Source organism: Parus major, chromosome 21, assembly GCF_001522545.3.
Source record: "Parus major isolate Abel chromosome 21, Parus_major1.1, whole genome shotgun sequence".
Lineage (NCBI taxonomy): Eukaryota > Metazoa > Chordata > Aves > Passeriformes > Paridae > Parus > Parus major.
Genome location: NC_031789.1, coordinates 1,221,082 through 1,233,405, shown reverse-complemented (window position 1 = coordinate 1,233,405; position 12,324 = coordinate 1,221,082). Strand labels below are relative to the sequence as shown.

Below are 12,324 nucleotides of genomic sequence, written 5' to 3'. Positions count from 1 at the left end.
GGGGAGAAAGGAGAATCCCCCAAGGGAGAAAGGAGAATCCCCAGCCCCCTCGGAGTGACAGGTGAGGAGCCCCAGGGTCCCGGGCTGGGCACTCACGTTGGTGCAGATCTGGGGCACTCGGGAGCACAGGTAGAGCACGGAGGAGATGGAGCCGATGGTAAATCCAATGATTTCAGTCCTGGAGAAAGGCTGCAAGGCAGGGGCGGGGACAGGGACAGCCCCCGCGCTCAGAGCCCCAGCACGGCCACACCCAGCGCCGCGTGTGCCCGGCTCCCCTCCTCGGACAGCCCGGGGGTAATTACAGCTCATAATTCTATTTCACTCTGCCACAGGAAAATAGCCAGTGCAATCTGTTTTAACGGGATTTGGGTTTATTTGCATTGCTTGGAGAGGTCCTTTTCTATTGCCAGAGCAAAATTATTTTGCAAACCTACCCTCAGTTTCAGCCAACTGAGTTAGCTTACTGCACTCCCTTGCTTGATTTTCAATAATATATATAAATGTGGATAATTGAAAAAAGAATTAAAGGGAAGAAATCTTTCAAATTTCCTGAAAAGAGGAACCACTTTTTTTTTGGAGACTGTCCATCCCATGCAGCTACCTGAGATAAAGTCTGTGTGCAAACAGAGATGTGGGAAATGTGAGGCTTGCTGACTCTTGAGCAGGCCCATAAAAGTGCTTGAAGTTTGAAGTGAAAATGCCCTGAAATGTCTGAAACCCTGCAGCAAACTCTTCTTGAATTTTGGAGGAAAAAGCTCTCCTTCCAGTGTCACCTTCCTGGACTGTAACAGTCTCCCAGAGAACAAATTGGTCCTAAAATAGGAACAGCCCCTAACCCCAAAACACGTGGTGGGGTCCAGGGTGGATTTTTGGGATCACAGCATCCAGCAGGACGTCCCCACCCACACCTCCATCCCATCTCCCAGGTTTAGGAAGTGGCTCACCTTTGTTCCAAGCTCACCCCGGGGAGCTGAGAGCAGAGATCTCCCTTTGAAGGAGGCGGGCTCCTCGGTGCTGGCCCTGCCCAGGAGGGAGAGGCTGGCCAGGGACCCCACGGAGAGGAACAGGAAGGCAGAGTTGATGGGAGCAGGGACTGCAGGGAGTCAGACACAGCCTGGTTAGGGAGAACCCCCGGCTGAAGAAACCTCCAAACTCTCCCTTACCTCACCAAGGGATGGGGCAGAGGCTGCTGTGGGTGCTTGCTGTGAATTATCTCCAGTGATGTGCCCAATCTGTACCTCATCAGGGAGGAAACTGCTCTTATCTTGGTTTCTTTGGGTTTAGGGCTCTTAAAAATCATCTCCACTAGAAAATTTCACTGTTTTAAATCACTTTCAAATCCCTGCCAGAGCAAGCCATGCTGTGGCTTATTTGTTAGTAGTAATTTATTATTTTTCAGTAATTTTTAGTGATTAAATTCAATAAACAAGCTCTCCAGCTTAACAATGGGTCAAATATCAATTAGTTGATCACTTTACATGTCTTCACCAAGTTAAATAATTATCCCAGTCCCAAGGAGCAGTGCTGGAAAGGGGATTTTCTGTTTTCTCTCACTGTTTAAGCCCTGCAAGAGCTGCTCAGGTTCCCTTTTCACCCCAGGAGCTTCCCTGTCAAGGGTAGAGCACTGACCCCAAAACAGCCAGAAAACTTCCCCCTTTCCCTCCCATCACTGCCTGAGTCAGGAGTTCTGTGCTTCCCAGCTCCCAGGTGGAGTCACCGTGTAACTGTGAGGGATTTATTGATTTCTGTGCCCAGTGAGGCTCATGCTGGGGCTTGTTTTCAGCCTGGACACCATGAGGGGGCTTGCAGAGTCTGCAGAAGCCCCAAGCCCAGCCTGTAACTGTTGGCTTTGGCTCTCCTAGGGGCTCAAATTACCCAAAAAACCCCGAAAACAAAACCAGCAAGGATTAAGAGGCATCTAATTACTGTGCCTGCAATCTCCCCGGGCTCCCAGAGCGCCCTGGAATCCCCCCCTCTCCGTCCCCAGCCCTGCCCCAACTCACACGCTCTGCCCCTGTTCTTCACCCGGTAGTAGCAGTAGAGGGAGAGCATCCCCAGGTCTGCCAGCACGTAGTAGATGGCCGTGTACACCTGTGGAGAGGGGACACGCTGGGGACACCCACGGGGACCTGGCTGGGCCGGGCTGGTCCCACAGGGCTGGTCCCCTGCTCTCCCTGGGGGAGAGGGGAGTGTCCTGGCAGGGAGAAGGGAGCAGCCCCAGAGGGAGAGGAAGGAGTAACTCAGGGGGTGAAGAAGGGAGCATCCCTGGGAGAGAAGGGAAAACACCAAGAGGGGAACAGGAAGCATCCCTGGCAGAGAGTGGATCACACCCGGGGGGGGAAAAGGGAGCAATTCCAGGATTGGAGGGACATCCGGAGCAATGCTGGGTAAAGCAGCTTCCAGCCCCTCCCTCCTCCCTGGAGCCAGCCCGGCCCGGTACCTGCAGGGGCAGCTGATCAGCCAGGAAAGAACCGATGAGGTTGAGGAGGTCTCCGCCCAGCCATCCCAGCAGGAAATAGATGGACAGAGCCTGGTCCATGATGCCCGTCCTGCAGGCCTGGTAAAACTGCCTGCAGAGCATTGGGCAGAGGCACAAACATCATCCTCAGCTGCTTCAGCGCTACCTGGGAGCCATCCCCAGGATTCCTGCGGATCCCCAAGTGGGAAAAGCAAGGTCACAGGCTCCCGTGGCCCCAGGGAGGTCACCGAGTGGGAGGAGCAGGGAAGATGATCCCCGGCTTCCCTCCGGTTGCGAAAGAACCGTGACTCCTCACGTGCCCGCTCTGCCACCCTGGTGTCAGCACTTCCAAGCACCCCACGGGGACATTCCTTCTGCAGTGTGACCTGTCCTGCCCGCCCTGCACGTGCCTGACGGCGACATTCCTGACACGGCAACAACGCCACGGCCACCACCAGGCTCTGGGGCTGTGCTGCCTGCTCCCCTCACCCCAAATCTGCTGAGCCCTCGCTGCTTTGGGGAGGGAATTTCAGAATTCTGGCACCTTGTGCTGGCAGCTCGGATTCTGCCATCCCCCAGAAAGGGCTGCCTGGGATTTGAGAGCGGTACTCTGGGATTTGGGAGCGATACTCTGGGATTTGGGAGCGATACTCTGGGATTTGGGAGCGATACTCTGGGATTTGGGAGCGGTACCCGGGGATTTGGGAGTGGAACCTGGGGATTTGGGAACAATACTGTGGGATTTGGGAGCAATACTCCGGGATTTGGGAGCAGTAGCCAGGGATTTGGGAGCAATACTCCGGGATTTGGGAGAGATGCTCGCGTATTTGGGAGTGATACTCCGGGATTTGGGAGCAGTACTCCAGGGATTTGGGAGAGATGCTCGGGTATTTGGGAGTGATGCTCGGGTATTTGGGAGTGATACTCTGGGATTTGGGAGCAGTATCCAGGGATTTGGGAGCAATACTCCATGATTTGGGAGCAGTACCCGGGGATTTGGGAGCAGTACCCGGGGATTTGGGAGCAGTACCTGGGGATTTGGGAGCAGTACCCGGGGATTTGGGAGCAGTACCCGGGGATTTGGGAGCGGTACTCTGGGATTTGGCAGCAGCACTCACGGGAAGGCTGCAGCGATGAAGCAGGCGATGGAGCCCAGCCCCAGGACGATGCTGGCGACATCCCGGCTGTCCTGGGCACACTCATTGAACACATCCATGATCCAGCGGGAGCCATTGGGACAATCAGAGAGATTCCCAAAGGGGAGACCACTCCAGCGCCGTGCAGCCATGGAACCGCCGGGATAACGCTGGGAAAAAGGGAATAACACAGGAAAAAATTAATAACACCGGGATTAATAATATCAGATCTGGGTGAGAGACAGGGCTGTGGCTCCTCCGGGTGCTGGCTCACGTTGGAAAAATTGATCATTAGTGAATAATACACTTTTATAGGCCTTGGGTTTGCTGCCAGCCTGGCAGGGTTTAGATTCAAAGGAGAAACAAGAAATTAAGGAAAAAGCAATAGAGAAGAAATAAGGAGAAAAAAGAGGGAAAAAAGAAGGGGGGGCGGGGAAGGGAAAGAAAAAAATAAGAAAGGAAAGGAAAGGAAAAAGAAAATGAAAAGAAGAAAAAAGAAAAAGGAAATGGAAGGGGAAAAGGAAAAAAAATAAGAAGAAAAAAAGAAAAAAAAAAAAAGAAGAAAAAAAAGAAGACAAAAAAGGAGAAGAAAAGAAGGAGAAGAAAAAGGGGGGGCGGGGGAGAATAAATAAAAGAAGCCGAAATCCAACCCAACCTGTCCTCTCAGCACCGGCACTCGCCTCCTCACCGACGCGATTCGGAACTTTATTTTTCCTTGAAAACCCGCTCTTTTTGACACTCGGGCTATTTTTCTTTGCAAATCCACTCAGACACCCGCCGGGTTTCCTTTGCCGCTGTCCCAAATGCTGCCGGGTTTCCTTTAACGCCGTCCCAAACCCTCCGCTCTCCCCAGTCCTGCCGCTCCTCTGCCGCCTCAGCCGCTTCCTCAGGAACTTTTCACAGCCGCGCGGCGTGAAACCAGCGAGCTTTTTCACAAAGCCGCTGCTTTCCCCACACACTCCCCTCAGGTTTCCAGCTGCGCTTTTCCCAAAGTCGCCGTTTCTCCGGAGCTCGGGTTGCTCGGGCCGGGCCCGGCGGTGTGAGGGGCCGGGCGGTGTGAGGGGCCGGGCGGGGCGCTGGGCGGGCCGGGCCGCGCAGGCGCGATGGCGGCGCGGGCGGCGATGGCGGCGGTGGCGGGCAGCGGGGCCCGGCCCGCGGTGGTGCTGGGCGCGATGGAGATGGGCCGGCGAGCCGGGCCCGAGGCGAGTGCCGAGCTGCTCCGCGCCTTCCTGCGCCGCCGCCACCGCCTCCTGGACACCGCCTTCATGTACGCGGGCGGCGAGTCCGAGCGCATCCTGGGCGCGCTGCTGGCCGGCGGCACCGAGCCCGGTACGGCGGCGGACGGCGGGCTGCCCTCGGGGGAGAGGGGCTGTGGCTGAGGAGAAGGGGCTGCTTTGCCAGGCTGACACTGTCCTTGAGGAGAAGGGACTTGGCCAGGGTTCGTTCTGTGAGGAGAGGGGTCTTCCTTGAGAAGGGTTTTCCCTGTGGAGAGGGTCTCATCTCTTCTGCCAGGCTGACACTGTCCTTGAGAAGGGACTTGGCCAGGGTTCGATCTGTGAGGAGAGGGGTCTTTCTTGAGGAGAAGGGATATTTCCCTGAGGGAGAGGTCTTCCTTGAGGAGAGGGGTCTTCCTTGAAAAGGGTTTTCCCTGAGGAGAGGGTCTCATCTCTTCTGCCAGGCTGACACTGTCCTTGAGGAGAAGGGACTTGGCCAGGACTCGTTCCCTGAGGTGCAGATTTTTCCCTGTTAGGCCAATGCCCTCCCTGAGAACCCTTCCCTGAGGAGATGGGACTTCCCTGGGGAAGGAGAAGGGTCTTCCCTGTCAGTCTGACAGTCCTTGAGAAGGGAATTACCTCAGGACTCGTGCTCTGAGAAGAGGGGTCTGCCCTGAGGAGAAGGGTCTCCTCTGGCTGTCTGGACACTGTCCCTGAGGACAGGGGATTTCTCTGGGCCCCATTCCCAGCAGGTTGGGGGAGATTCTCTTCTCCCTGAGATTTCCCCTGGGCCAGTTCTCTGGGGAGAAGGGTCTTCCCTGCCAGTTTGAGGTCGTCCCCAAGGACAAGATCCCTCCCCAGCGTCCATTCCCTGAGGAGAGGGATCTTCCCTGCCCAGCTGACTCCCTCCTCGAGGAAAACTGACTTTCCCCAGGCCTATCCCCTTAGGACAAGAGTTTTCCCTGCCAGGCTGATGCCATGTCGGAGGGGAAGGGACCCCCGTACTAGTGCTGACCCCCAGACCCTGAGGGGCAGACCCTCAGTCCCTGCAGAGAGGAGCTCCTCAGCCAGGCTGATGGCATTCCTGAGGACAGGCACCTTCCCTGAAACACCTCAAACACTTGGGTTATGTCCCTTATCCCCACTCCCCTCCTCAAGGTGGGAACATCCTTGCTCATTCCTTCTCTCTCTCTGCCAGTGGAGGTGGCCACCAAGGCCAACCCGTGGGATGGGAAGACGCTGAAGCCGGAGAGCGTGCGCTCCCAGCTGGACACGTCCCTGGAGAGGCTGCAGAGGACGAGCGTGGAGCTCTTCTACCTCCATGCTCCCGACCATGGGACCCCGGTGGAGGAGACCCTGCGTGCCTGCAACGAGCTGCACAAAGAGGTAAAGTACAGAGTCCAAGCCTGGACAAACCTTGATTCCCTCCTTCCCACTGCTTTTTTAAACCAGGGCTGCTTGTTGTGCCCATCTGCACAGCTCTGGGAAGAGGAGACAGAGCCCAGGACAGAGCTGAGCAGTTGCTGCTCTTTGTGTGCTCACGTGGTGCACTTTGTACCCCAGAGCTCTTGGAACATCTGGACTTTGCTTCCAGCCCTCTTAACAGTCTGGGTTAAGATTGGTGCTGGTAATGGTTAAATAATTCCTGAGTTTTGTTTATCTGGTTGTACCATTTAAACTAGAAGGTGTGAATTCCAAATAAACAGAAAACGAGGAATATTTTTGTCATGTCTTAATAATTCATAGTCTGGCAGAAACAGTGGACAGGAATGAACCCTTCTGGACTAAAATTTGGTGGCTGCCCTTTTCACTGTACCCATCTTGTGCTCTCTGGGTCCAGATGAACTTTGAAACACTGGAATTCCCTTTTATTCCTCTGCAGGGGAAGTTTAAAGAGCTTGGCCTGTCAAACTACGCCTCGTGGGAGGTGGCAGAGATCTGCACCATCTGCAAGTACAACAACTGGGTGATGCCAACTGTGTACCAGGTGAGGGAGGGAGGGAAGCTTGCATTTGGGCTTCCCAAATCTGGGAGCAGCCCCAGTGTGCCAGATATAAACCCAGAAGGAATCTGCTGCAGTTAGTCTGGGAAGTCACAGAGGTTGGAAAAGACCTGCAGTCCCAGCTGTGCCCGATGCCCACCTTGTCACATCCGGGCCTTCCTTGGACACCTCCAGGGATGGGGACTCCAAACCTCCCTGGGAAGCCCTTCCAAGGTCTGAGCACCGTTTCAGGAGGAAATTCAGGAAGCTGAGCGAGGTCTTTTCTCAGAAACAGCTCAGTGTGTTCATTGCTGGAGTCAGCGACTCCCCTGGCACGGAACCTGAAGTGTTTGCAGCTCTGCAGCGAGTCTGTTCCTAAGCAAACCATAACCCTGTGCGATGAGAAGCCGCTCTCTCGGATGGGCATTGCCAGGGAAGGGTGGGAAAAGGCAGCTGCTGTGCCCTGAGCTCTGTTTGAGCCTGTCTCCCACCCCGTGCAGGGAATGTACAACGCGACCACGCGCCAGGTGGAGGCCGAGCTGTTCCCCTGCCTCAGGCACTTCGGGCTGCGCTTCTACGCCTACAACCCTCTGGCAGGTACAGGGGGCAAGGCCAGGCTTTGGGACAAAACCCTGTGGAATGGGGGCTCTGCAGAGCCAGCCCACCCCAATCCTGCTGCTCCCTTCCATCCCAGGGGGGCTGCTGACTGGCAAGTACAAGTACGAGGACAAAGACACGCGCCAGCCCACGGGGAGATTCTTTGGGAATGACTGGGCTCAGGCCTACAGGGACAGGTGAGTCCTGAGCTGACAGAAGAGCAGGAATGGCTGCATTAAAAAAAAACCACTCTGATAGTCAGCTGAGAGGAAGCAGAATTGACCAAAGCTTGGGATTATGTCAGCACGCGTGGTTAGGGCTGTGGTGTGTGACTGAGCACTGTAGGGTGAATTTTAGGCTCAGCTTCCTCACAACTCCCAAGGGAGATTGCAGAAGTCCTCAGAGGATACAAAGAGACGTACAAGGTTTCCTGAAAGTCTTTTGATGGGAATAGCACTGACTAGAGGTCCCAAGGGCAATAACAATGATTTCTTTTCATGCAGGTACTGGAAAAAACACAATTTTGAGGGAATTGCACTGGTAGAAAAAGCTCTGAAAGAGGCTTATGGCCCCACAGCACCCAGCCTGGCATCTGCTGCACTGCGCTGGCTCTACAACCACTCCAAACTGCAGGTGAGAGCTTGACCTGGGCACTGCTGCTGTGCCAAACAGGGAAATTCCAGTGTAGGTGTCTTAATCCCGTGGGATTGTGGTGTTACAAAGTGAATATTGCTGAGCAGACTCTGCCTTTCCCTGTGGTATCCTGTGTGGTCAGAGCTGGAGGCTTCAAGAGGAAGATTTTAGGAGTCATGATTCCCATGCACTCAGCTTCCCTGCAAGGAGAGGACTCACCTTTCACTGGACTAGAAAATGAATGCTAAATATTCCCCACGTCCTCTGAATGCTCCTGTAGCCCACCCAAAGAGGATTTGGTGTGACTTGGGGAGGTCCTGGCCTAACAAGCAGGATTTGTGGTGTCAGTTGCTGGGTTCCTCGTTCTTTAGTGGAGAGAAAGGCCTCGTTTGGCCCACAGTGGCTTGGGAGGTGAACTCCCTTTTGGGATCAGCAACACTCTGTCTCTTCCCAGGGTTCTCTTGGAGATGCAGTGATCATTGGGATGTCCAACTTGGAGCAGCTGGAGCAGAACCTCAACTACAGCGAGGAGGGTCCCCTGCTGCCGGCCGTGGTGCAGGCGTTCGACGAGGCCTGGAACCTGAGCGTGCACGACTGCCCCAACTACTTCCGCTAGGGAAGGCTGGCACGGGCTCCAGAGACTCGGTGCTGCCCACCCTGCCCTCCCAGCCACGGCTGGAGGGCTGCAGGTTTGTCCTGAATCAGTGAAGCTTTGTAGGATCCACACCCGTGCCTTAGTCCTCCCTGCCGGCTCCCCCAGCACACCCCGTGGTCACACCCCGTGATTCAGGATGCAGCTGATGAGGAAAATGAACATCTTAACCAGGTGAAGGCCCCTGTTCTGCTTTAATGTGAAATCTTAAATGATTACATGAGAGAATAAAACCTCTTCCTAGTGCAGACCCAATCTCTGACCTGTGCCTGCAACGGAGTTTGAATCACAGAATTTCAGGATGGTTTGGGTTGGGTGGGCCTTAAATCCCATCTTGTTCCACCTCACAACTTCCACTATTCCAGATGCTCCCCATCCAGCCTGGCCTCAGACACTTCCCAGGATAAGGCAAAATTCCAAGGACTGAGCTGAATACCTTCTTCTGTGTCAGAATAACAAACCCTCAGCATCTTTCCCTTTGTGCTGTATCAAAGCTCTATTACATTTATACCCTTTCTGCTGAGTTTTGATGTTTGAGCTGGCATTTCCTCAGATTCCAGGATACACCAACAGTAACAGGCAGCAGCAACAACCATCTGCAGTTTCACACAGATATTTATATAAATATAAAAAAAACACATAGCTCATTTTATATAAAGATCATCCCAGTCCAGGTGTACCCAGGGAAGGGAAATATCCTCCTCTTTTTGTCCCTAAAATGTCTTGGACACTTGTCTGGTGTCCAAGCTGTTAGTCCTCATTGCTTCCACCATCATCATCATCATCATCATCATCATCCTCCTCCTCTTTCTCCTCTGCTGTGTCTCCCACGAGCTTCTGGAAGTCTCCTGTCTCAGAATTCCACAGAAACTTCATGGTGACTTTAAACTCTGCCATCTCATAGCCAAAGAGTTTCTAGGAGAGGACACAAATCTGTCATTCCCTCTTCACTGTCTCTGTGCCCAGCCTGGCAGAACAGTAAATTCCAGGTGGCAAGTGGAGCAAAGCAGGAGCCAAAACAATTGCTGCTGGGTTTTAGGAGTTGTGTTAATTAATTCCTGGTAATTTTGTGTCAGGCAGCAGGGCTGCTGTGTTACTCACCAGCACACGGGCCTGCTCTGGGGTGAGAACATCCCCTTCCTTGCACACTTCGTAATCCGAAAGCAGCGTCACCACTCCTGCAGAGCAGAACCCATGGAAATGGGATCCCAGGCACTGGGAACTCCCCTGGAATGTGGGGGACAGAGCCAGGACTCCCTCCAATGCTGCTTTCATCAGTGCACCCCAAGGAGATGCAGCTCTAAAAGCCCACACCTGGTTCCTGAGTGGGTTAATCCGAGCTGTTTCCACAGCTGGATGGCACTGTGGAGAAATCTGGGCGTTTTACTCAGCCTTTGGCACAGGTTTGGGAACAGCACAAGGAGTTCTAACCCCAGCCCAATAAGGAGAAAAGTCCCTCAGGTTTTGCCCAGACCTAAATCCTGCTCTGTGTTTCACATTCTCCAAAAGAGAAGCCCTGGAGCTTCTGCTGTACCTTTCTTGAGCGCTGTGGGCAGCCCCAGCTGCCGCAGCTGCGGCTCCATGGAGTGGGGGAACTGCTCCAGGGGCCCCGTGTCCAGGCTCACCCCGTACGGCGCCTTGTTCCCAGCACGGGCAAAGTCCAGCTCCCGGAACCTGGAGAACCACCTGGCACAGAGATGGGCAACAGGAGCTTCAGCTGGGGGAGGAACTGGGGCACGGCCTGCCCAGGGAGCTGGTGGTTAGCTCAGAGAGGTTGTGGCTGCCCCTGCATCCCTGCGAGCGTCCAAGGGGGTGGGATAAGCTTGAAGGTCCCTCCCAAGCCAAACCCTTCCATGATTTCACCCTGCTGTTGCAGGAATGGCTGACAAAGAGTGGGAAAAGCCCACGAGACCATCCCTGCTTTAAGGGGAGCGTTGGGGTTTTGTGGCAACAAAAGCAGAGTGGTACTCACTCATCCACCTCGTCCCTGGTGCGGTTGGTGAAGAGCAGCCCGACCTCCCCTCTCAGGTGTTTGCTGACCTGGAAGAAAGGAGCATCCCCAGGGATTGGGGAGCAGCAGGAACCCAGCTGCAGGGGCTGAGTGCTGCCCAGCTCTGCTCACAACACTCCCTTGGTGGCAGGACACGGATGGGCTCCGTTAAAAGCCCCAGAGAGCGAATCCAGGATGTTATTCCAGCGTGTGCAACATGCCAGGTGAAGCTTTAGCACAGGTACCTTGTGCAGGTTCTCCTTGTACTCGCTGCTCGGCTCCCGGCCCAGCGCCACCATCATCACCTTGTTCTTCCCGAAGAAGATCCTGCCCAGGAGCAGGAGGAGCAGGAGGAGGAGGAGAAGGAGGAGGAGGAGGATGTCAGCCCTGCAGCTCACCCCCTCGGGCATCCCCCACCCCGCACCACCCCCCAGCCACCTGCTGTGCTTCCAGGCGTTCCGCACGTCCTTCAGCTTGTTGTTCCTCATGTTGGCCACGGAGAAGACGAAGATGTACTTGTAGGTGTCCACACAGCGCCGCAGCTGCGGGGGAGCCGTTACCGGGAGCGGCACGGGGGGAACGGGGAGGAGAGGGACAGGGGAGAAGGGCCCAGGCCCGGGCCAGACTCACCTCGGCGATCAGCGCCTGCTTGGCCTGCAGCCCCTTGCGGGCTGTCTGCGTCAGGGACACTGCGGGGACAGCGCCAGGGAGAGACGGGGATGAAGGACGGGAAAGGGGATGGTGATGGAGAACGGAATGAGAGATGGGCAACGGAACCGAGGGACGGGGGCGATGGGATCGAGGAGTGGGAAAACAGCGGAGAAGGGGACAGGAATAACAAAGGGGACAGGAACGGGCGCGGGGAGAGGGATGTGCCGGGGGTTCGGCTGCGGGGTCCCGCTCCCACCTTTACGGTCCCGCTTGGACTTGGGCATGGTTCCGCCGTGCTCCGAGGCCCCCGGGCCGCGCGCGGGATGCCGGGAGCGGGCGGGGCTGTCCCGCGCGCTGCCTGCGCGCTCCTCACGCCGCTCAGGCGCTTTCCCCGCGCAGGCGTTGTCGCGGGCAGCCCCGCAGCGCTGAAGGCCCCCCCGGGCGCCGCGGCCGCTGTCATGGCGGCGGGGCCGCGGGCGCTGCTGCTGCTCCTCCCGCTCCTGGTCCTGCTCCCTTTGGCCGCCACCGTCTACGAGGACCAAGTGGGAAAATTCGACTGGTGAGCGCCGAGGGTTCCGGCGGGTTGGGTCCCCGCTCCCGCGGACATGCCCCGCGCCGCTCCCATTTCACCGGCGCTCCTGTTCCCTCACGCAGGAGGCAGCAGTACGTGGGGAAGCTTAAGTTCGCCTCCTTGGAGGCCTCGCAAGGCTCGAAGAAACTCGTCGTGGCCACCGAGGAGAACGTGGTGGCCGCGCTGAACTCCCGGAGCGGCGAAATCCGTGAGTGGGGGCGCTTTGGGGCGGAGGGTCGGTGCGGTGTGTTCCTCCGGGAGAGTTAACGCCGCCCTTGGGCCTGGCGGGCGGCTCAGAGCTCTGGGTCAAACACACAAACACTCTCGTGGGGCCGAACACCGATCTCCCTTGGGCCTGTCTGTTGCAGTGTGGCGCCATGTGGACAAGGGCACCTCGGAAGGAGCCATCGATGCCATGCTGATCCACGGGCAGGGTAAGGG

The 12,324-nt window shown here is 56.1% G+C and overlaps 4 protein-coding genes across 5 annotated transcripts in view; 2 read left to right on the top strand and 2 right to left on the bottom strand.

Annotated features, from left to right (window-relative positions):
• The window catches only part of SLC66A1 (solute carrier family 66 member 1), an 8,919-nt gene extending 4,254 nt beyond the window's left edge, over positions 1-4,665 (bottom strand). The window contains exons 1-6 of one of the 2 annotated variants that reach the window (XM_015648400.2): positions 4,250-4,665; positions 3,577-3,764; positions 2,441-2,570; positions 2,004-2,091; positions 945-1,093; positions 97-189 (exon numbers count right to left, since the gene is read on the bottom strand). In XM_015648400.2, coding sequence (XP_015503886.1) covers positions 97-189; positions 945-1,093; positions 2,004-2,091; positions 2,441-2,570; positions 3,577-3,746 — 630 coding nt within the window. In that variant the 5' untranslated portion in view covers positions 3,747-3,764; positions 4,250-4,665. Of the gene's footprint in view, positions 1-96; positions 190-944; positions 1,094-2,003; positions 2,092-2,440; positions 2,647-3,576; positions 3,765-4,249 lie in introns of those variants that run through there. The other variant, XM_015648401.1, reaches the window with a different exon arrangement.
• A 31-nt stretch (positions 4,666-4,696) lies between these two features.
• On the top strand, positions 4,697-8,926 carry AKR7A2 (aldo-keto reductase family 7 member A2). The gene is made up of 7 exons (XM_015648609.2): positions 4,697-4,923; positions 6,007-6,194; positions 6,691-6,795; positions 7,290-7,386; positions 7,484-7,583; positions 7,890-8,019; positions 8,474-8,926. Exons 1-7 carry the CDS (start codon positions 4,698-4,700, stop codon positions 8,633-8,635), a joined length of 1,008 nt encoding a protein of 335 aa, XP_015504095.1. The 5' UTR covers position 4,697; the 3' UTR covers positions 8,636-8,926.
• Positions 8,927-9,268: 342 nt separating this feature from the next.
• Positions 9,269-11,696, bottom strand: MRTO4 (MRT4 homolog, ribosome maturation factor). Its single transcript, XM_015648611.2, has 8 exons — positions 11,569-11,696; positions 11,292-11,350; positions 11,100-11,203; positions 10,907-10,988; positions 10,644-10,711; positions 10,206-10,357; positions 9,773-9,849; positions 9,269-9,586 (listed from the first exon to the last, which is right to left on the bottom strand). Exons 1-8 carry the CDS (start codon positions 11,594-11,596, stop codon positions 9,422-9,424), a joined length of 735 nt encoding a protein of 244 aa, XP_015504097.1. The 5' UTR covers positions 11,597-11,696; the 3' UTR covers positions 9,269-9,421.
• Positions 11,697-11,736: 40 nt separating this feature from the next.
• The window catches only part of EMC1 (ER membrane protein complex subunit 1), a 13,822-nt gene continuing 13,234 nt past the window's right edge, over positions 11,737-12,324 (top strand). The window contains exons 1-3 of the mRNA XM_019008736.2: positions 11,737-11,871; positions 11,967-12,091; positions 12,252-12,317. Coding sequence (XP_018864281.1) covers positions 11,771-11,871; positions 11,967-12,091; positions 12,252-12,317 — 292 coding nt within the window. The 5' untranslated portion in view covers positions 11,737-11,770. The remainder of the gene's footprint in view (positions 11,872-11,966; positions 12,092-12,251; positions 12,318-12,324) is intronic.

Excerpts from the sequence above, each read along its gene's own strand:
- AKR7A2 (XM_015648609.2), top strand. The coding sequence starts at position 4,698 with ATGGCGGCGCGGGCGGCGATGGCGGCGGTGGCGGGCAGCGGGGCCCGG. Across the intron at positions 6,195-6,690 it reads GCAACGAGCTGCACAAAGAG|GGGAAGTTTAAAGAGCTTGG; the intron begins GTAAAGTACAGA and ends ATTCCTCTGCAG. Across the intron at positions 8,020-8,473 it reads ACAACCACTCCAAACTGCAG|GGTTCTCTTGGAGATGCAGT; the intron begins GTGAGAGCTTGA and ends GTCTCTTCCCAG.
- MRTO4 (XM_015648611.2), bottom strand. The coding sequence starts at position 11,596 with ATGCCCAAGTCCAAGCGGGACCGTAAAG. Across the intron at positions 10,712-10,906 it reads ACAAGGAGAACCTGCACAAG|GTCAGCAAACACCTGAGAGG; the intron begins GTACCTGTGCTA and ends CCTTTCTTCCAG. Across the intron at positions 9,850-10,205 it reads GCCCACAGCGCTCAAGAAAG|GAGTGGTGACGCTGCTTTCG; the intron begins GTACAGCAGAAG and ends TCTGCTCTGCAG.